General features: G+C 33.5%; 1 protein-coding gene across 1 annotated transcript in view; it reads right to left on the reverse strand.

Moving 5' to 3' along the window:
- ZNF385D (zinc finger protein 385D) overlaps positions 1 to 23,968 on the reverse strand; it is a 908,018-nt gene that overhangs the window by 675,995 nt on the left and 208,055 nt on the right. The window contains exon 2 of the mRNA XM_004754365.2: positions 1,554 to 1,772. Coding sequence (XP_004754422.1) covers positions 1,554 to 1,772 — 219 coding nt within the window. The remainder of the gene's footprint in view (positions 1 to 1,553; positions 1,773 to 23,968) is intronic.

Genomic DNA, 23,968 nt, shown 5'->3' on the forward strand with positions numbered 1-23,968 from the left:
TCTGTGGTTGTAAGGGAAAATTAAATAAGAAAATGCATATAAAGACTTTACCACAATGCTAGCCCATTATAAATGAGCTGATGAAATGATTTTTAAAAAAAATCCATTTGAGGGAACTCATTCCTATTATTAGCATTTGAAAACCTTTGACCATTCTAAATTTTGTCTGGGACTGGCTCTGATTTGAGTTTCTAAGCCAGGCATGACTTTTGTCCTGGTTTCTTTCTATGATATCAATTATGATTCCTCCAAAAGAGGTTTGTCAGTATAAACACAGGTGAAGGAAAATGCAAAAGCTGGCACCATTACCTCCAACAATACAGACTTAAAGAAAAACAACTTGAAATTGAATCATACTGTGCTTAAGAAGTTTTTACCTAAATGTCAAATATAAGATTAAGAAATTCAGAATAGAGGCTGTGCAATATATATTTTTAAACATGACCTAAGCGAACACATTTTGTCTTACTAGTTCATCTTATGCCCATAGAATTTAGTAATTATCAATTATTTTCCGATGACTGTTTTTGTTTTTTTTACATGCCTTTGACAAATAATATCCAAGATTAACTATTTGCCATACCACAGAAAGAGAAATATGGAGTCCTTTTTATTAGAATATTTTAGTTTAGTCCTACTAAAAACCACAAAGCAAGGTAGAAATAATTTCCATCTTAAAAAATGTACTGTTTTTCTTCTCATTATTTGGTAGCCTTGAAGCAAACTACAAAATTTACATTTAAAAATCTCGCTGATGGCAAGCCATGAGAACAGATCAAAATTCAGTTTCATTTTTAAATACCATCAAAATTCTGACAAAATATATTTTATTTATCAAATGTGAAGCACCCAACCAGAATACACTATTGTAACATTTTGTTTGCTATTGATTTAGCTTTTCAAAGGAATCCATTCCTCGTCTCCCTCACCTCTCCAGGCTTTTTCTAATAAAGTTGGCTTTCTTCCCAGTGTGCATCTTTGTGTTATTTTTTAAATCTGTTTACTCCAAAACTCAATCCACACTTTCAAAAATATTCCAAAATGATTAAACAAACCATGAATTTTCACTAACAATTTAATCAATCTGTACTTACAGATCATACTTTATGTTAAAACATCTAGTTTGTAAGATATGTATTTTTCTCAATTTAACTGCAATCTCACTAACCTACTAAAGCCCTTCACATGCAAAAACAACTCTAAATATTGTTTTATATAAATTTTAAAAGGATGTCCATTTCCAAAAAACTATATTAAAGATGAATATCAAAGAACTCTAACATCAACTTTTTCAAATTATAGCAAATATCTTGGAGGGTTGTGATCACAGTCGTAATACAATTAAATATATACAACAAACAGAATTTCCCCTTTTCATCCAAAATGCTGTGGGAGAGTATTTAATTTAATCTACTGGGCTGATAAAGCTTTTACTTGATGTGCTGTCCTGATTTTAAAAATAGATTAGTCTATTCTTTTATATTTATATTTGCAGGTACACAAACAGTTTAAGTTGATAATGTAAAATTGACTATGTTTTTTTAAAAACTTACCATTGTCATTTTTCAGCATCCCATTGCTCAGTTGTTTTAATCTTTTTTGATGTGATTTGCCATTGTAGTGGATTTGCGCTTGAGCTGCCGAATTCAGCTGAATGTTGCAAACATTGCACAAAGTGAAATTGGTATGTTTCTTTTCTCTTTCTGGTTTTTCTTCAAAGTCATCAGGTAAAAATTCAGCCTCACTTTCTCCATCATGTGCACATGTGAAATCTAGGGGTGCAAAGGAATTTATGAACAGGTTGATCGAGACTCCTAGATTCTTTCCTAGTATTGAAGTGGGTAGCAAATAAGCACTGCTCTAGATGATAAGAATTCAAAAATTTCCACTTCCTCCCTTTTTAGTACATCGCTTTCATACCATCTAAAAGTAGATAGCTTCTTTAATGGCATACAAATGAGAAATATTCACTTCGGTTTTTCTACATCAAATAGTGGGTTAAAGTCCTGACAAGGTCTAGCATGCATCATTTCTCTCAATCATTTGACAACAAAAGAGGCACTATAGATTTTCCTGTCTCATAGGTGAAGAAACTGAGGTTTAGGGTAGTTAAGTAACTTGGCTAGGGTCACACAGCAAATAAATAAATGGTGGAATAAGCAGTTTTATTAATCTCCAAATCCCAAATTCTTCATCATCTTGTTTTCTAGCATGTATTAATGTACTAGATATTTCCCTTTTGATTCAACTAAGTAACTTCCTTTTATTTTTCTATTCCTTGCCCATTAAGTAAAGGCACTTACATCTGGTTGGATATATCCTATAAATATAAAAATGATGAAAATTTTCAATACCTAAAATTTTGTATTTTATACCTGGAACACAAAAGAAATTCTGAATACCTAAGATACCTTCATAATTAGGGTATAAAAAGTATAACTTAACTATGGATCACAATAGAATATATTATTTTGGGATAAATAAATGCTTTGTATACTCAAATCCAAGAGAAAAGGGCCATTGACAATTCCAGTACCTCTGGCTTTGACATAGTAATAACTAACTACTGCAATATACATTTTATTATTCATTTAGAAATTACTTAAAACAATGTCTCCTTTCTAGAATTTTACTGTGTTTTCACTGCATGGGACTCTGTACAACTCTTATGGTCCAAATTTGGTTTCTCCATTCCAATTTCCAGATTTTTCAAGGATTTATTTTATTGTCATTGAAAATATTGGCAGAGGAAAGCAACAATCATTTTAACATGCATTTATTAATTGCCTACTGTGTGGCAGGCAATATCATAGGTGCTGGAGATAAACTGATAAGCAAAATGAGAATGGTTCCTAACATTATTCAGCTTACTAATAATGATAAGAAGTTCATTAGAAGATGGGCTTTGGCATCATACGAACGAGATAACAAATACCAAAATAATTTTAACAATCAAAATTTACCTACAAAATCAAGGCAAACACCTAGTACTTAAATCTGTTAAAAGATACTGAAGTATCTATGAGATATCACCTCACACCAGTCAGAATGGCTAAAATTAACAAGTCAGGAAATGACAGATGCTGGCAAGGATGTGGAGAAAGGGGCACCCTCCTACACTGTTGGTGGGAATGCAAGCTGGGGTAACCACTCTGGAAAACAGTATGGAGGCTCCTCAAAAAGTTGAAAATAGAGCTTCCTTATGACCCAGCAAATGCACTTGGTATTTATCCTTAAGTTACAAACGTAGTGATCTGAAGGGGCACGTGCACCCAAATGTTTATAGCAGCAATGTCCACAATAGGCAAACTATGGGAAGAACCTAGATGTCCATCAAGAGATGAATGGATAAAGAAGCAGTGGTGTATATATACAATGGAATACTATGCAGCCATCAAAAGAAATAAAATCTTGCCATTTGTAACAACATGGATGGAATTAGAGGGTATTATGCTTAGTGAAATAAGTCAATCAGAGAAAGACAACTATCATATGATCTCCCTGATATGAGGAAGTGGAGATGCAATGTGGGGGGTTTTGGGGGCAGAAAGGGAGGGAGACAAACCATAAGGGACTCTTGATCTCACAAAACAAACTGAGGGTTTCCAGGGGGAGGAGGGGAGGGAGAGGCTGGTGGGGTTATGGACATTGGGGAGGGTATGCTATGGTGAGTGCTGTGAAGTGTATAAACCTGGCGATTCACAGACAACTACCCCTGGGGCTAATAATACATTACATGTTTATAAAAAAATTTTAAAAATTAAAAAAGAAGAATACTGAAGAATCTAATTTCCAAACAGAGTAAGTATATAATCCATGCTTTGGGGGGGACCAAGTTATTTAAAATATGTTAACCTCTTTTTAAGAAGGAAACTTCATTTTTCTTACTCAGGTAGCCCCTATTACAAAATATTAAACATATAATTTAAGTGACCATATTGAAAAGAGTATAGATTTTGTGAAATAATCACAAAATTTTTGTTAAAGTAAAATATATATTAAACAGATTTGTTTTTCTTATTTTATCTAAAAAAAGCAATTTAAATATCTGTTCCAGGTTGTATTCAGAATGTTTTAAAACTTTCCTTTTCTAGAGCTGATTTATATTTCTAAACTCTTTCATCTCAAATATCATTTAGTGGAAAAGATTAAGTAAAGGATGGTGCATTTAATCACTGTGATATTGTATAGCCAATAAAACAGATTAGAAAAAATTATAACATAAGAAATTCTTTCTATATAATTAAACAAAAACAAATGTAAATTTACAAATGTTTACAACTATATAAAATACAAATAAAACTTAGAAATGATCTTGAATGGTGAGATTACAGTTGGCTTTTTTTCTACATCTTTTCCTCATTTTTCAAAACTTTACATGATGAACACTTACTACATTTATTATTTTAAAAATCAATATATTTGTGGGACACCTGGGTGGCTCAGTGGGTTAAATCCTCTGCCTTTGGCACAGGTCATGATTCCAGGACCCTGGGATCGAGCCCCACATCTGGCTTTCTGCTCAGCAGGAGCCTGCTTCCTCCACTCTCTCTCTCTCTGCCTACTTGTGATCTCTGTCTGTCAAATAAATAAATATTTTTAAAAAATAAGTATATTTGAAAGAAATAAGTAAAAAAAGAGAACCTATATCCTACTGAATGAATGGTAGGTTTGTCAGAACTAAGCCAAATTAAGCCAAACTACACAGATAGTCCCAGTACATGAGCTCTTGTGACACATCATTTTTTTTTTAATTTTATTTTTTATAAACATATATTTTTATCCCCAGGGGTACAGGTCTGTGAATCACCAGGTTTACACACTTCACTGCACTCACCAAAGCACATACCCTCCCCAATGTCCATAATCCCACCCCCTTCTCCCAAACCCCCTCCCCCCAGCAACCCTCAGTTTGTTTTGTGGGATTAAGAGTCACTTATGGTTTGTCTCCCTCCCAATCCCATCTTGTTTCATTTATTCTTCTCCTACCCACTTAAGCCCCCATGTTGCATCACCACTTCCTCAAAATGTTGAAAATAGAACTGCCCTATGACCCAGCAATCGCACTATTGGGTATTTACCCTAAAGATACAAACGTAGTGATCCAAAGGGGCACGTGCACCCGAATGTTTATAGCAGCAATGTCCACAATAGCCAAACTATGGAAAGAACCTAGATGTCCATCAACAGATGAATGGATCAAGAAGATGTGGTATATATACACAATGGAATACTATGCAGCCATCAAAAGAAGTGACACATCATTTTTAATAAATACATGCCGATGTTTGGAAGGAAACATTTTCTTCCTTGATTCACATATCTACTTTGACCTATAAAATAAGAATGTCTGCCAACAATTTAGTAGGAGAAAATACTGGAAAAGAAATTTTCTACCAAGTCTATGAAATTTATTTGCTTATGCTTGAGGGCTTCCCTGATCACTAAAGAAAGTGAAGACTAGGTCCCCAAAGTCAACAATTAATTTTGCACTGGGAGCAGGGAGAGGCAAGTATAACAACTCTTAAAGGAACTAAAAAGTAAGGTACATTAACCATGTGGCCATGAACATTAGGAAAAAAAGGAAATATTGAATAAATTCTTGACTGGGGTGTGACATTGCAAAACATTTATAGAATTTGCAAGAAAACAGCCATGTTTCAAATGGCACTCTCCAAAGTAGGAGAAAAAAACTAATTTTATACTCCTAATATCGTAAAACAATCATTTAGCTTCTAGAAGGGAAATTTTGTTCATCTGAGTTTCACTGAGAAAAAAATTCAGTGGTCCTACATAGGTTTTAGGTAACCAGCATGGAACCCAAACTATCTTATCTATTAATTTTTTTCCCATCTAACCTCTATCCCTCAGAACCACTGAAGACACTAAGAAAGTCTATGGCTTTACAAAATAATGTGGATCTAGACTGTATCATGTAATAGGTTTAAGAATGAGCATTGTTCTAGGGATGATTACTGTAAGAATCAGGTATTTGTGTGTGTGTGTGTGTGTGTGCGCGCGTGTGTGTGTGTGTTTAAATTTTGTAGACAAAAGTTTAAATTAATCCTATGATCATAGAAATAAAAGGGGGGTACATAAGAGAACTCATCTTTAGTAAGCTATATTAAACCATGTTTCTGAACATAATTGGAGAAAAATAAAAGTGAAAATAATGTTTTTCCTGGGAAGCAACAGGGTTCTTGAAGTTGATTTACAGTACATTGCTCTGACCCACTTGGAAACCTTCTGAAGTAGAAGTTGAAATGTTACTTGAACCAAAGCACCAGCTTTTGGTGTTAAGGCTGCCCTGGAAATTGCTGATTGTTTCCTCCCCATACCACCCCCAGGGTAACAGGCCATAACACTGGTGAACCTTAAGTTTGGTGCAATCCCACTTATTAATAATAAAAAGTTGGGGAATAGACAGAAAAGTCAATTAAAAGAGCTCCTAATGACCAAAGCTGGAACAACCAACTAAATGCCATATTATTGGATTATAGTCCAAAGTATAGAATACTTTTTACTTTAAATATAAAATATCAACGAATACATACTGATATTTTTTTAATGGGGAAGAGGATGCAAACCACCCATAAAGAAGTGATCCAAATAGTTTAAATAGATAACCCTTCCTCAAGAAGGATGGAACATAACTCCCCCATCCCTTAAGAGCAAACTATACTTAGTGACCTATTTCTAAATAACAAAGAATGGAAAGAGAAAAAGTAACTCTAGAGTGGAGAAACTTGACAAACACTACCTCATCTATGTAATCAAGGCTAACAGCAGTGATAAGTCAGGTTGACAGCATATATCCTTGATATGACATATTGAGAATGGTTTTTCACCTCTACATGCCTTTCTTACAAAAACACATAATCCAAGTCACAGCATGACAAAAACATCAGACAAAAAAATGAAGGACATGCTACAAAATAGGACATGCTACAAAATACCTGTTACTCCTGAAAACTCTCAAGGTCATACGAAACAAAGTTTGAGAAATTATCAAAGCCCAGAGGAGCCAAAGGAAGTATTAAAAGTTACTGAAGTTGAAAAAAAGAGCTACCCTACAACCCAGCAATTGCACTACGGGGTATTTACCCTAAAAATGCAAAAGTAGTGACCCGAAGGGGCAAGTGTAACCAAATGTTTATAGCAGTAATGTCCACAATAGCTATGGAAAGAACCTAGATGTCCGACAACAGATGAATGGATAAAGAAGATGTGGTATACATATACAGTGGAATACTATGCAGCCATCAAAACCCCTGAAATCTTGCCATTTGCAATGATGTGAATGGAACTAGAGGGCATTATGCTTAGCAAAATAAGTCAATCAGAGGACAATTAGCTTATGATCTCACTGATATGAGGATTTGAGAAACAACAGAGAATAAAAGGGGAAGGGAAGGAAAAATGTAACAAGATGAAACCAGAGAGGGAGACAAACCATGAGAGACTCAATCTCAGGAAACAAACTGAGGGTTACTGGAGAAGAGGGGAATGGAAAGGATGGGGTGGTTGGGTGATGGACACTGGGGAAGGTATATGCTATAGTGAGTGTTATGAATTGTGTAAGACTAATAAATCACAGAACTGTACCCAAGAAAGAAATAATACATTATATGTTAATTTAAAAAAAAGTAAATCAAAAGTGGCATCTTGGAGTCCTGAAAGAGTCAGAACACTAGGTTAATAAATAAATAAATAAATAAAATCTAAATAAAGTATGCAATTTCATTAATATTAATGCATTATTATTAGTCCATGGACCATACTAAACTGTCAACAATAGAAGAAACTGAGTGGGTGGGATATATGGGAACCCTACTAACTTGGCAACTTTTCTACACATCTAAAACTATTTTAAAATAAAATGTTTATTTATTTTAGATTGGGAAAAGGTCAGGGACCGTTCTCTCTCTCCTTGAGGCATTCAGCCAGAATATCTTTGGAACTTCTGTATACTGGGAAAGAACCAAGAAAGAAGCTTCTCTTCTTTTTTCATCCCTTGCTCATTTATCTCCAATCAGAAAAAATAAATTGTGTGATTGGGAGGGTGAGGGAAAGGATCACCACCTCATGTGTGGCCCATCATCTTGGCTCTATATTTCAAACTCACTTAAAATGACATTTTCTGGAGAGCCTGACTGGCTCAGCCAGAAGAGCATGTGACTCTTGATCTCTGGCTCGTGAGTCCGAGCCCCATGTTGGCTGTAGAGATTACTTAAACAAAAATAAGACTTTAGAAAAAATTACATTTTCTTCTCTTCTCAGTTCCTTTATGTGAACTTCAAGTGTAAAGATGCACATCCTTGAAAGAAAGCCCAGAATTTTCCAGCTCCCCTGCATATGAATTGCAAATGAAATTCAGATAGGAAAAGGTTGGAAATCCAATATGGCCCATGGTTCCAAGATATTTTCTCAAATTTAATTTGCCTATTAAATAACCGACCAACAAACCCATTAATGAAAAATTTAACACACCTCAACTGAGGCCTTTTGTCTATTTATGATAAATTCCAATCAGGATGAAGACAGCTATTCACACACACACACACCTTATCCAACCAATCTCCATATATTAAAGAATTCACAAACTCCAGTTTTGGTATTTCAACCCTACCAACACAATCAACAACCATTAATATAATATTAGAAGCATTTATAGGAGTGTATATTATTTGACAAACCTAATTTAATTGAGTGAAAACTTTTTCTACGATAATTTTAGTGTTTTATTTCAAAGTTAACAAGCCAAGTTCGGTCGTTTTGCCCATGGTTGCCCTTTGTTTTGGATCTGCTACCTTATCAAAAGATAATCCTTTAAAATCTTCAAGAATCTTAAGGTTCTACAATATTTTGAAGTGACAGTAGATAACATCTGCCAAAAGGTAGTTTAGAGCATAATAAACCATACATTAAAAGGGGTTTTATAGGGATGCCTGGGTGGCTCAGTGGGTTAAGCCTCTGCCTTTGGCTCAGGTCATGATCCCATGGTCCTGGGATCGAGTCCTGCATCGGGCTCTTTGCTCGGCAGGGAGCCTGCTTCTTTCTCTGCGTCTACCTGCTGGTGTGCTCTTTCTCTCTCTCTTTCTGACAAATAAATAAATTCTTAAAAAAAGGGGGGGTTTTACAAATGGCCCATAAATTCATATAGCAATAAATGGCATAAGCCTCCCAATGATTATTGTTTTTTCAATGGTTTCTCCTTCCATAGAATTTTTTTTAATGAAATAGGGCCTTATACATATAGAACATATTTATCATAGACTGATTTCCATAAAGAGTGGCATAACTAAATAGCAAACACTAAAAATACATTTAGAAACCTTGGTATAACCATGTATGTAGCAGTTCTTTGTCATTAGATGAAAATAAAATAAATATTTGATCTATGGATATGAGAAATGAATAGTTCAAATGGATAACAGCTACCAAGAAAACAGAACTCGTAAGTTCAATTGATAAGCAGCTTTAATTCCTTGAGTTTTGATAGTACTTACACAAGGACAAAAGATGATACATTTCATCTATTTCTTTCAAAGTCAATTTCTTTGAAAAAATAAAAGCAAACATCTAAAAACTGTTCAAATGTAAGACAAAGTTTGTTCTAAAAAATTATCTTTCTGAAAAGAGGAATCTACTGATATTAAGTTCCTTACAGAGTCTATTATAAAGAACTTTCTCAATTATTTTATTAAGAAAAAAAAAGTATTTTTGGGGAGGACATGGAATTCTAGACCATTTCACTTAAAGAGAAATTGTACTTTGTACAATCTGTACAAATACTTATAGAGCTTGTAATTCATTCTTGTATGACTTTACTTGACTGGATCAATAAAAAATAAAGTAAAAATAAATATAACAAAGATTTAATCATTATTTGTGAGAATATAATCTCATAACTACAACTGTAAGATGTCATTCTGAAGAAACCTTTCAATGTTAATGTTAAAAATCAGAGAAAAATTGTGAACATCTTGAATAGGTATTGATAGAGCAAAATAATACTTGAAAAAATAACACTATACTACTTTTACATGATTGGATCCTGGTTACTTGGAATAAAATTTCCAGAGACAATATTATAAACAGATTTTAAAAGGACTCATTTAATTTGAAATAACTTAAAAAATAAAACAACCATATGAAAGGTGAGTCTAGTGATGACAAATATTGGTCAATGTTTCAATGAAGTTGCTTCTTGAAATTAGAATCATAAATGAAATAAAATAAGCAAATATTTTATTTAAGATTTATTCATTTTGGGGGGAGAGAGAGAAAGAGCAAGAGCAGAGGAAGGGGCAGAAGTAGACAATCTTTCGAGCAGTGCCTCTGCTGAGTGAAGAGCCAGAGCTAAAACTGGGCTTCATCCCACAACCTATGGAGATCATGACCTGAGCTGAAACCAAAGAGTTGGACGCATAATTGACTGAGCCACCCAGGTGGCCCAATAAGCAAATATTTTAAAATCTAGTCGTCATTCTTGAAGTTTATGGAAGAAATTTAACCATTCTTTTCTCTTCTTGGTAGAAAATATGAGGGGTTGAGTTTTATTCAACACTTCCCTAAATTAGGATTTACATCGCATAAATTATATCTACATCTATGTAGATAAATATAGATATTCCAGATATGCTGCAAGAAATAATGTGAACTATTTCAGCAGTCAATTTTCCTCTGTTTACAAAACTAATGTAGAAAGAAATCATATTTTACTATAATGGTCAAATACTAAATATATCAATTTTATGCATAATACATTAATTACATTTATAGCATTTCACCTATGAGAAAATTATAGATCACAATATTCTTGTACATTTCAATTTTAAAACTGTAAATAGTCTGTAATTATATAATTACTTTAAAGTACCAACATAAGAACAATTTTGCATTGATCTCCTTCCCCACTAGAGTGCAGTATGAATTTAAAATTAAAACTACAGTATCTGGAGATTCCTATAACACTGGGCATAAAAATAGCATTACTCTAATTCTGTAAATATATAACACATACAGTCATATTCATATACACAATATTAAGCTTTTGTGGCATGTATATATATAGTACATCTAATTAATTCCATGTAAATTCACCAAAATTTCGCCAAAAAATTGAGACCTTAAAAATAAAATGGAGAAATGTCATAGAAAAGCAGACACTCTAAATCAATCTAATCATCATGTTACTGTAGTTATCTATTAATGAGCAGCCACTGTTTTATATACTTTTCTGATTTAAATATCACTGTGGAACTTTAAAAATTAGGACATTTTAATTAGTATTATTCTTACTTTTATGATAGGAAAATGATATTATAGAAAATTACATAAGACAAGTCAAGGTTAATAGATTATTATTTCAATAACAGTCTATTACATCATGGCATTAAACCAAATTTGTCAGTCTCAATAAGATTATGGCTTTCACAAGGTGAGGAGGGAGAGCTTACTAAATATTCAAGGATTCACATACAAAATTCAACTGGGAATGCAACTTTTAAATATATTCTTTTTCCTTTCTTAGGCAGTGGGCTTTCAGAATTGTAAACTCAGAATTTCCAGTGTGAGGCCTCAGATAAAGAAAATCCTACCTTACTCTTCAAGTAACTCCTCATGAAATCATGGCTAAAATGTCTTTGAGACCAAGCAAGAGCTCATAGTCTAATCTCAAAAATAAAAACAAAGGCAAGTCTTAACTTTTTAATAAAAGACATTCTATTAAAACCAATTATTCAGACAAATCTTCAATTTCAATGTTATTAATGTCATCTCTTAAAGTTTCAAAATCCTATGGAAAAAACTTCCTAATGACTTAATATATTTTTTATAAATAAGGCACAGATATTTCCCCATATTCTGGCCTTTTATAAATAAGGCACAGATATTTCCCCATATTCTGGCCTTTTAAAATTATTTATTTATTCATTCATTTATCTATCTATCTATCTATCTATTTATGTATTTAATTTTAGGACTCTCTTTTGAAATCAGTCATGACTGCAGCTCCCTGGCAAAATCTGACCCCCTGGATTTAAGCCAGTATCCCCACCACGCTACCAAGTTGTTGAAGGCCTGATTATAAGCCATGTTCCTGAGTTTTCAAGCTATATAATTTTTTGATGCTATTTTAAATATTAGCCCTGTTCCCTTGAAAATGCACCAAATATCTTTGTACTTTCATCTGTATCCTATTTTGCATCTAAAACAGCTTATATAAAACTCAAGAATGGTTTGCCCCAGAAAAACTTGTGAAGATCTAAATTAGAGATAGATTGCTTTGGCTTATATCTGCTGAAAAGTTCTGTGAGGGAAGGAACCAGGAACCCAGAAGATCAGTGAGAAGTGATCTGACAAACATATTTAAAGCACCCCCTCTATGTGCAGCACCCTTTTAGGCATTTGAAGATATTAGCACATCCAAAAAACAAATACCCTAGTCTTCTGTGGAGTTTGACAATAGAGTGAAAATGTAGGTTATATTAACTTGAGGATGACTTGATGATTGCTTACAAGTCAAGAAAGACTAAAACTGGTATTTATTGCAATTAAGATTTAGTTTTGCAAATTCAGCAGTTGGGTGCTTGAGTTATTCATTTATTTCAAGAAACAGCTATGCCTTTATCTTATTCATAATATTTAAAGTCCCAGGGTTTTTTCTTTTCTTTTTTCTTGGACTTTATCTTCTTAAGACATATTTTGATATTTGTGTGATTTCAGTTGTTGTCTATGTCTGTTTTGTTTTTTTTAAATAATATGGACTTTCTCATGATATTATGCATGCAGTTTTATCATAACCATTCTTATGAATGACATAACTACTTTTAGTTCAATATTTCCATTCACACACTCAGTCCTGGTATCAAAGGATGAGAAAAGATACTACTTATAATTCAGAATATCTTCAGACTACATAAAAATATTTTCTCATATCAAGCAGACATGCTCTAAGATAGTCTACATCATAGAAGACAGACATCTGCATAGTCCATTCCCCCAGAGTGTAGGCAGAACCCATAACTTGCTTCCACCAATAGAATATGGTAGAGATGGTGGGATGTATGTAATTATGCAAATATGATTATGTTACACGAGATGAGACTGTGATATACCCAGCAGGTGAAGAGAGACTTTCTTTCCCTTGCTAACTTTGAAAAAGCAAGCTCCAAGTTACAAGCTTCTCTATGGATGGGTCCACTTGGCAAGGAGTGTAGGGTAGTCTCTGACCAACAATCAGGAAGAAACTGAGGCCATCATAACCAGCTGAATGGTACCAACAAAATGAGTGAGGATCAGACTTTAGATTAGAGCAAAGCCCCAGCTTAAATCTTGGTAAACAAGTTCTCGAAACCTAAAGGAATTAAAAGGTCTGCCCCTACTTCTTTTAATCAGCTTTCTTATTCAGTATTCATGCAGCCATTAGCCCTGTGCTCTCGGATGATATGTTTTCTTTAGAGCTGTTTTGCTCCAAAACTCTTAAGCCCACACAATGTAATTGGTATGTCACTAAGTAATTTGATTCTGAGTAAGAGTATTTTAACTAGCCAATCAGAGAACTTTTATGCTTTGCCTTTCTCTTTTTGATGATCAGCTGCAAGCTGACAGAGGACCCAGAGAACCCAGCTTAACAATGTCTGAATTCTTGATGCTCAGAAGCTATGAGATTATAAATCTGTGCTATTTTTAAGCCCCTCAGTTCACTACGATATTGTGTAACAACAATAGATAACTAATATTAACTAATATCAACTAATTCTTCTATATCTTATCAGTAAATTTAGGAATGAACCCAAATTTCCAAGAAATATATTTGTTTAGAAAAAGTCAACAACTTACCAGAGCTTTTTCAAAAAGGTTTAAGTCATTTCTGCCTTAAATACTTCCATTTAACACATATCTGCTGTCTCTGAGCTCCACACACATAAAGCATATTCAAGTAAAACAAATAGAAAAATAATTTCCCCCATGAAGACCTAAATCACCTGATATATATAGAGATAGATATCTATCTCTCTATATATATATATCACCATGGCAGACATCACTAATTAACTATGACATTCTTCCCTTCTGAGCCTGGATTTTGTTTCACACACTTAACACATCAATGTAGGGATTCACAAATTGTTTGGATTTGCCAAGTAAGATGAAATTGTATTTGCTATATGAACTACATTGACTAAGATATCACTGTCAAGTTTGACTAATAAATTGATTAAAAAAATAAGACAAATTTTTTAAATTCTAATAAGATAAAACTATGTAGTAGTCATTTTTCATATTTAACATATTTTTTTTCTATTATCAGGATGATAGGCTTGAAGATCATTAATTAAATTTGTAGACCTCAATAATTCTAACCCAGTAAAAATAATCCAAGTTTTAAATGACTTTGTTAAATTATAGAAGTTATTATAATTAAAAAGTATGCAGTATGGTAAATTTAAGATAGAAAATAACTATATATGTAAACAGTAGGTTTTTCTGTGAAGAAGTTTTTAATAAAGATTTCATTATACTCATGTTTCTCAAATGAATTATATTCAGATTTAAGCTCCAAATAGAGACATGATAGATGAGAATATGGGTCTAAGAAGAGATGTAAAAGACCATTAAATGTTAGACAGTGAATTCATAAATTTAAATTATAACAAATTAGGTTTCTTACACTTAAAAAAAGATTAAGGAGAACCTTAATAATGGTATTAAAATATATAAAGGAATAGTATTAAATTGAAGGTGGTTTTCATTTCTCTTAATGAAAGAATAATACTACATGACTTTAAACTACAACATGAATAATTTAGGCTACATACAGTACTATCATTAACATACTTCTTTGGCTGGGTGTTTTTCTTTTCTTTTTGTTTTCTAATAGACTTTTATCCATCTAGGGTAGTTAAAATTAAATCCTTTTAAAGATAAAAAATGGATTCTGCTCTTTTCAAATGCTCTGATCTCCAGGGAATGAAAAATTTCACTAACAAAGGTTCTTCAAGAAATGAAGTTTCTTATAAAAGTATATATATATCCCACCATTAATACATATTTCTTCATTAAAAAAATTCTTAATAAGCAGGGCACCTGGATGGCTCAATCAGTTAAGCATTTGCCTTTAACTCAGGTCCTGATCCTGACGTCCTGGAATCAAATCCTTGGACTGGCTCCCCACTCATAAGGGAGTCTTTTTCCCCCTCTCCCTCTAACCCTCCCCAAACTCGTGCTCTCTCTCTCTCTCTCCTAATATACTAAATAAATAAAATCTGAAAAAAATATTAGTAGGAAAATAAATTATAATAACCCCTTTGAATGTTGCTTTTTAATTGAAATGGAATTAAGCAGAATATTGGGTCTCAGAACAATTAGTGATTTTTTTCATTTTGCCCCTTGAGTATTTTTCCTTAATTCAATTTTCAACAATATACATACTTCATGTTTTTGTTATTTTACTCTTATAATCCAGAAAAAAATTAATTAAAAAAGAAAGTTCTAATATTTATTTAAGTTAAGATTTATTAAGAGACAGGGGATACAAAACCACGAGTTTCAGTATTTTAATACCTGGATTTTACTTACATATCAATTCTAATTCTCTGGTGAACCCAAAGATTACTTTAACAAGTTCTGAACATGAATTCATAGTATAAAGATCAAGGCTTATTGAAGTGTACTTATCCTAACATTTTTCAGGTGTGTGGTCTCTAGAAAATCCTTCACCCCTCTGGCTCTGTTTCCACATTTGTAAAATGAAAGAGGTGGACCAATGAATGATCTGTTGCCTTCTAAGGTTACAAAACGTAGCCCAGTTTGGGAAAGTGGTATTTTACACCCATACTCATGTTTCCATTATTGACCACACTGCAACATTGTGCTTTGTCTTTAGAATAAATTTTTTAATCTGGTATTTGTTTGTACTTCAAGAGTTGATAAATGATGTTCACATATATGTTCTCAATTAATTTTCCTCTAATTGTGCCAGATCTCAAATCTTGAGCAATGTGTGTTATATATTAATTAATATACTACTGCTTTTAATTAATTAACTGTTAGGACTACTGCTTTTGCTTTTGCACAGCATAGGAAACCATCAACAAAACAAAAAGACAACCTACTAAACGGGGGAAGATGTGCAAATCACATATCCAATAAGGAATAAATATCCAAATAGAATAAGGATCTCATTCAATTTAGCAATAAAAAACAAACACTCTGATTAAAATTTGGGCACAAGACCAGAATAGACATTTTCTCCAAAAACATACAGATGGCCAAGAAATACATGAAAATATGTTCAACATCACTCATCATCAGGAAAATGCAAATCAAAACTTCAATAAGATATCACCTCACACCTGCTAAAATAGCTAAAATCATAAAGAAAAGAAATATGTGTTGGTGAGGATGTGGCAGAAAAGGAACCCTCATGCACAGTTTGTTGGTGGGAATGTATTGGTACATCCACTCCAGAAAACAGTTTGGAGTTTCATCAAAAAATTGAAAAAAAGGAAATACCATATGATCCAATAATTCCACTATTGGGTACTTGCTGGAAAAAAAGAAAATACTAACTAAAAAAGATAGCCAAAACATGGAAGCACCCTAAGCATTTGCAATAAATGAATGGATAAGGAAAATGTAATATATATACACAATGGAATATTACACAGCCATAAAAGATAAGATTGTGCCATTTGGGACAACCTGGACAGACGTAAAGATAGTATGCTAAGTGACATGAGTCAGATTAACAGAACCTAATACCATATGATTTCACTTGTATGTAAAGCCAAAAAAATAAATGAATACACAAACAAAAAGCAGAATCAGAACTAATGATATAAGGAACAAAGTGGTGGTTGCCAGAGGGGTAGAAGCAAGGGAGGGAGGGATGGACAAAATGGGTGAAGGGAAGTTGGAAATACAGGCTTCCACTTACGGTATGAATAATCATGGAAATAAAAGGTACAGCGTAGGGAATATAGTCAGTGATATTTTAATAACATTGTATGGTGACAGACGATCACTACACGTGGGGTGAGCACAGCATAATGTATAAATCTATCAAGTCACTATGCTGTATATCAGAAGCTGATGTAACACTGTGTGTCAATTATACTCAAATTTTTAATTAAAAAAAAAAGACTATTGCTTTTTACTGATACCTCTAAGAATTATACTACTCAAGCAAAATCTTGATAGCCCGAGAGTCAAGAATGGGCAAGTGCATCAGATTGCCAAGAAGTCCCTTAATACTCAAGGTTTTATAGATTTGTCACACCGTATACCTCTGATTTTTAGATTTATGGTAGTGCTATGTGGCTATTAAATAGAAAAAAGCAAATTTTTAAATCCTATCTTTTGTGTTATATTTAAATTAAAATGTGTTAAATAAAGATGACTTTCCTTTCAGAAATGCTGAAGGCAGCATATATGTTGCTGTACATTGAACATTATTTATTATCAACTTCATTTCATTATAAATATAATTTACTGGGGCACCTGGGTGGCTCAGAGGGTTAAAGTGTCTGCCTTCTGCTCAGGTCATGATCCCACAGTCCTGGGATCGAGTCCCGCATCGGGCTCTCTGCTTGGCAGGGAGCCTGCTTCCTCCTCTCTCTCTGCCTGCCTCTCTGCCTACTTGTGATCTCTGTCAAATAAATAAATAAAATCTTTTTAATTTTTTATTTTTTATAAACATATATTTTTATCCCCAGGGGTACAGGTCTGTGAATCACCAGGTTTACACACTTCACAGCACTCACCAAATAAAATCTTTTTAAAAAATAAATATAATTTACCAAACAAGAGAATGATCTACTTTATCTGATCCAAAGTGCCAGTGATGAAAATGGAAAAGGCCATGGAAACTTTAAAATTGTAAATTTGTGGGAATAAAGGTATAAACCAATAATGGACCAGGAAAGAAATAGAACACTAAGAGAACATTTTAGCCAAATGAAACAACATAATAGATAAATGTTTAGACATAGCATTCTCAGTCTCATATTCATTTCTAACTCAGTGATGCTTATCAGTAAAACAACTTTTATTGCAGCCTTAGTGCAAGCTGACTACAATTCTGTGTGCAAAAAGCATACATAAGTGCCACTTTTTTCCTCAAAACAATTCACAAATATTTAAATATGTTGGAAACCATTCAGCACTCATGAGCTCCTTCCTTCCTTCCTTCCTTCCTTCCTTCCTTCCTTCCCTCTTTCTCTCTCTCTCTCTCTCTCTCTTTCTTTCTTTCTTTCTTTCCCAACTGGAAAAATACCCTGGTAAGGGAGATGTTAATTATGTTGTATCTGAAATCTGCCCAGAAAAGAAAAAGAATTTATCACTGATTGTTTTATCAATCTAATGATGTGTTAACCTAAGAACCCTCTTAAGTTAACTCTAATCAAAGATAGGACAATGGTGGAAAGCTGGCATGACAGAAAGTATTTGTACTGAACTCCTGCTAGCTTATTTTAATGCAACTCTTAATAATAATACTTTGCTAAACTGGAAATGGGCCTAAATTGAGACATCCCTGTACAAAAGAATCACACTTTTAACTATTACAAAATTCAACTTAGTTTCACACTCCAATTGCTTAATTAAGTAAGATTACTCAATATACATTGCAGTTAAAAATTGAGACTTTTTCAAGAACTTGAAAGTAAGAAAAGTATTTGAAGAATTAACCTTTGAAATAGGTATATTATGGGTTGGAAAAGAGATTTGCAAAGTTACCATGGGAAAAAAAGAATACTCCCATACCAGCACCAATTCAAAGGAAATTTAAAATAAGGTGAACTAAGGCATCCAGATTTATGAAGAAATATTCACTTCCAGGGATTGTCAACCAGAAAAGCATATGAAAGAGTCAGAGAGGCAAGGGTCACATGCATCTAGTAACACACTGTCCAGAAGAGACCATGCCTGAGGAAAGGAACTAACTTTAGGTATGACCATATCTGTTGTGAGAGTTGTTGCCGGCTTCAATGTCCTGATACCATAAAACACTTAGTTCCTTTAATTCTACCTGTCCTGATTATGTGACCAACAACAACCCTTTGACTTTGATCTGTCTTTCCTTTTATGTATCCAGGGGAAATGTGTATAAGGGGAGAATGAGCTGATCATAGGAACCTGATATGTTTTTGATCCCATGAGGTCCATTCCTTCCGAAACGCTGGTGTCTTATTTCATTTCATGCTCCTGCTGGATGGACTACACCTCAGTGTTCAAAAATTAGCCTCACTTAAAACATGTGTTCAGAGTAATTGGCACCAATACCATATTTGAAATGCATTCACAAGTAATTCATATTTTACAACACTAATGAAAATGTCAGAGATTTTTAAACGTTTGTTTAAAAAAATGACTACTAATTTAGAAGTAGTTTTCTTCTAGATGCTGTACATTGATAAAACACTTTCTAAATATTAATTTTCAAAACACTTCCAATGAGGGTTATACTGTATCCTATAATTAACCCATATTTACAGATGAGAAAAAGGATATATAGCCACTAAGTAGCAGAGCTAGATTTTAAGCTCAGGCTCTGGTTCTGGAGCCAGTGCCTAATGAGTTCTTCAATCTAGATTGTAACAAATAAGGAGACTGTACAATCAGAAATCTCCTGACATATGAAAAGGCAAATTCTTTGTACAAATTGTTAACAGAGTATCTGGCTATTTTTTGTTGAAATCTATTCATTTCTTGGTTCAGTACTATTTTTCCTAGCAGCAACTTTTAACTGGCATCTTGGAGTCTAAATCCACTGCAGTCATTTATTTAATTGAGATCTGTTAAAATAAGATGGCTAAGCACTAAACAGCATATGTTTTTCAATTAACTGGTAATACATATTTATTTCTCATGTTCATGCCAACTAATGGGGCACTCTGAGTGGGTTAAAAGTGTTTAAGACCATAATTAATTTACAAAAATCAAGTCTTAAAATACAAAATCAACTTTGAAAAGAGTGACTCATTTCTTTCTCTTACTCTATACATACATGCATAAGTATACTTTTTGAATATGACATATATGTTTTATTCATCTTGTAGGATGAGTGGAGTAAGTACTGAAATCAGACGGAAATGTATTACCTCTCAGAAGAATATTTAGATATTTGCACATTCTAAGTAACATTTTATTTCACAGACCTGTGCCAATTCATAGTCTTCAAACTTCAGTTTAAAGGGAAAACTAATAATGAAGGAGAGATTTGAATCAGAAGCAAGAAAACCCAAAAAAGAAGGGGCAGGGGAAGGGAGGGAGTTGTGCTGATACTGGGTAAACTTGGATGAGTTTGTAGACCTAAATAATTTGGCTCATATTATTTAAAAAAAGATGTTGCAGTAACACAAAATTTTATCCTTCTCACAACCAGAAACCTTACATTTTTAAATTTGTTTTGCATGTTTCTCTTCAGGGGAGGACAATAAGTCAAATTTTAGTAATTTAAAATTGTTTTGCTTGGCATCTACAAAAGCAGCTGTTAACAGATAGACACGGGACCTAAGAAGATTCTATAACGCCTAGTATCCGGGTAAAAGTGTCCCGTTGTTCATTAAGCAAACGCTACCTTCCAAATGATAATAGAATATCTTAGAAAGTGAGCTCTACTTACAGAGCTATGTATATGCTAACTATCATATGCCATCTGTTATTCTTTACTAAATCGAACACACTTTTGCCCTGATGTGCTTGCACTATTTGGAAAACGAACACTTACCCATTATATTCAACAATAAAAATGGCCCAGTGGGTGTAATGAAATAATAAAACCAGTATTCTTGGCAAGTGTTGCCATCACAGTTTGAGATTTTATATTGTCGTTGAGGAGTAGTTTCTAAAACAATTACTTGTGGACAAATATATTAATAATATTCAAATACAGTCAAAGTTGAGAAGCAAATCTACAAGACGGGAAATTTGAAGTTCAGACTGACATTCTGTCTATGTTTTGGCATATTCCCTCGGCTCACATTCCACAGCGTGTATTAATTTTATTCTGGCTTCTACCCTCTGTGATTATGGTTGCATTTAAGAATTATAGCAAATAGATTTTTTTGATGATAGTTCTTCACAAATTTATTTTTTAAATTCTTGTATTTGTAACCTTGCTTTCATTTCAAATTACTGAGAAGTTCTTTTTTGAAATGACTAGAAGTAATTTCTTCAAATACATGTGTTCTGGATTTTGCTGTGGTCACTAAGCATAATGTCTAGCAGCTACAAGTTCGTAAAGCAATTGTTCGTGGGTTTTAAATGATCAAGGTTATATAAATAGCAACCCAAAAATACAGAACAAGTTTGCAAGAACTATCTGAAGTGACTTGATACTGAGGTAAAATTAAATATTGATATGTATAAAACTGATCTAGAAAGATCACTAGAGATAATTCACAGAAATTATTTCATGCTTCTCTACCGTTCCTTCATAAAATTGCAATCCTTTAAACCCACCCATTCATTAGAAATAATAAGTAATAGAACATAGATAAGGCGTTTTTTTTTTTTCTATATAGATAGCTTTCCACTCTTGTAATTTTGGGTGGATTCAGCTATGTTAAAATAACAAGAACATGACCTATTATTTCATAGTGACTATTTACAAAAGATACTTTATGAAATTCTGAAATCTATAAAAAATGTTTAAAAATAACAAAAATTCATATTCAAACAAGTTTTTCTTTCAGATTACATGACTCTTTATTCATCTATAAGAAACATGTTCAAATTGGGGGCACCTGGATGGCTCAGTTAGTTAAGCATCTGACTCTTGATTTTGACTCAGGTCATGACTTCAGGATCCTTGGATCCAGCTCTGCCTAGCACTCTGGGCTCAATAGGAAGTCTGCTTGAGATTCACTCTCTCTCCCTCTCCTACTGCCCCTCCCCGTGACTCTCTCCAAAAATAAATAAACCTTAAAAAAAGAAATATGCCCAATTTTAGTAAAATTGGAAGTATTTTAATTATTGATTTAACACAGTGAATTAAGTTAAGCATAGCATTCAATTTTCTTTATAAATACAGGTAGTATAGAATAGAAATCATTTTCTATATTGTTAATTGGATTAGGTAATTATTATTGGTTGGGTAAAGTATATTTTTAAATAGTGTATTATACTGACTTCTTAGGACTATTTGCTTACTGTGATCACTTACAGGTGTTTCCAGAGCATACTTTTCTTCTAGAATTAATTCTAGCTGGAAGATATTATGATACAGTATGAGATTTTGTATTACATTGCTCTCTATAGTTTTTAATTCTTTATGCTGATAGTTATTTTTTCAAAAAATCAAGAGACACTAGAAAAATGTATAGTACTTGCAAAAAGCCACAAATGAATAAATACTTTTGATGCACAGTCTAAGGAAACAGAATTAAAATAAAGACTATAATTTAGAGGCTCAGTCAGTTAAGTGTGTTCCTTTGGCTCAGGTCATGATCTCGGGGTCCTGGGATTGAGCCCCACATTGGGCTCTCTGCTCGCTGGGGAGCCCTCTTTTCCCTCTCACTCTCCCTCTGTGTTTTCTCTTTCTTTCTCTTGCTCTCAAATAAATAAAATCTTTAAAATAAGACTATAGTTTAAAATATTTCAGTGGGGGAATAAAATGACCCAGACATTAGTAAAACAAACTTTCTAAAAATTATACTTTATGAGAAACACATGAAAAATGTAATGAATATCTTAATATCGATTCTCATAGAATCATTCTGAAGTGAAAATCTCTTTAAAACATGATTTCTAATCCATTTATAAAGCAAGATTCTTCCCTTATAGAACTTTCTCCTATATAGAATTCGATATGATGATAATGAAGTAATTTTCTTCTACCCAGCCACCTCAAAAGCCTGCCCTCATCTCTCTGCTTTTCCACCCCACCAACCGTAGTTACTTGCTCTTCACCTCAGGGTTAGGAGAATGACCCAGGACTAGCAACTCATGGTGTCTTATTCCAAAAGACAACATATGACCCAAAACTGGGTCAGTCAGAGACCCTCTGTGAGATTTTATGTTCAGATGCTGAGAGGATTATTTTCTCTACACTGCAAGCTGTGAGTCCGGTGTTAGCTATTAACAGCCGTTGCTTCCCCGAGTGAAGAAATCCTGTTGCTGCCTGAGAGAATGAAGCCATGCTGGCCAGTTTCCAGGGTTGTTCCCAATGTTCTTCACCTCTCTGTAATCATGCTCTTGTGCAAAAACGATGGTGTGTGAGTCCTGATCTAGCATCATGAGGCATCTGCCCTGCATACTCTTAGATCATCAGCTTGTAGGGAAACCAGTCGGCACATTGCAAAGACACTCAAGCAACCCTTAGAAAAGGTACTTATGGCAAGGAACTGAGGCCTCCCACCAAGAGCAAGCTCCCCAACCATGTGTGTGAAACACCTTGTAGGTGGATCCTCCAACCCCCAACAAGAGATTATTGATGTCATGCCAACAACTTGGCTGCAACCTCATGAGAAACCCTGAGTCAGAACCAGCTAGCAAACCAGCTAATTCCAAGCCTACAGAAAATATGTGAGGAAATAAATATCATTTTAAGCTGCTAAGTTTTAGAGCAATGTATTACACAGAGATTTGTAACTAATACTGAAGTCAGTAGAGTCATGATAAAATAAAAAGGAAAAAGAATTGTAGCATAAGTATTCAAACTTAAGGCCTACTTTACTTGACTTTTTTTTTTTTTCAAACTTTAAGCTACCCAACATCCTTCCCATTTATAAGTGTCAATAGATTATTTTTTATGCTCAGGTACTTGATTTGGTTTTAGGTCCCTTGTAGCTTAAAGAGTATGATTAGGGTTGTTGATGATAAGATAATATCCATTTAGGGATACCTCTTATGAACCAGGCACTAGATCAAAAACTTAACTATTCTCTCCAGTCCTTTAACAACTCCACTTTTGTTATTTTTATGATCAAATCATAACTGAGTACAGTTAAGTACACTG

Source organism: Mustela putorius, unplaced genomic scaffold, assembly GCF_011764305.1.
Source record: "Mustela putorius furo isolate JIRA1106 unplaced genomic scaffold, ASM1176430v1.1 tig00003834_pilon_pilon_pilon, whole genome shotgun sequence".
Taxonomy (NCBI): Eukaryota; Metazoa; Chordata; class Mammalia; order Carnivora; family Mustelidae; genus Mustela; species Mustela putorius.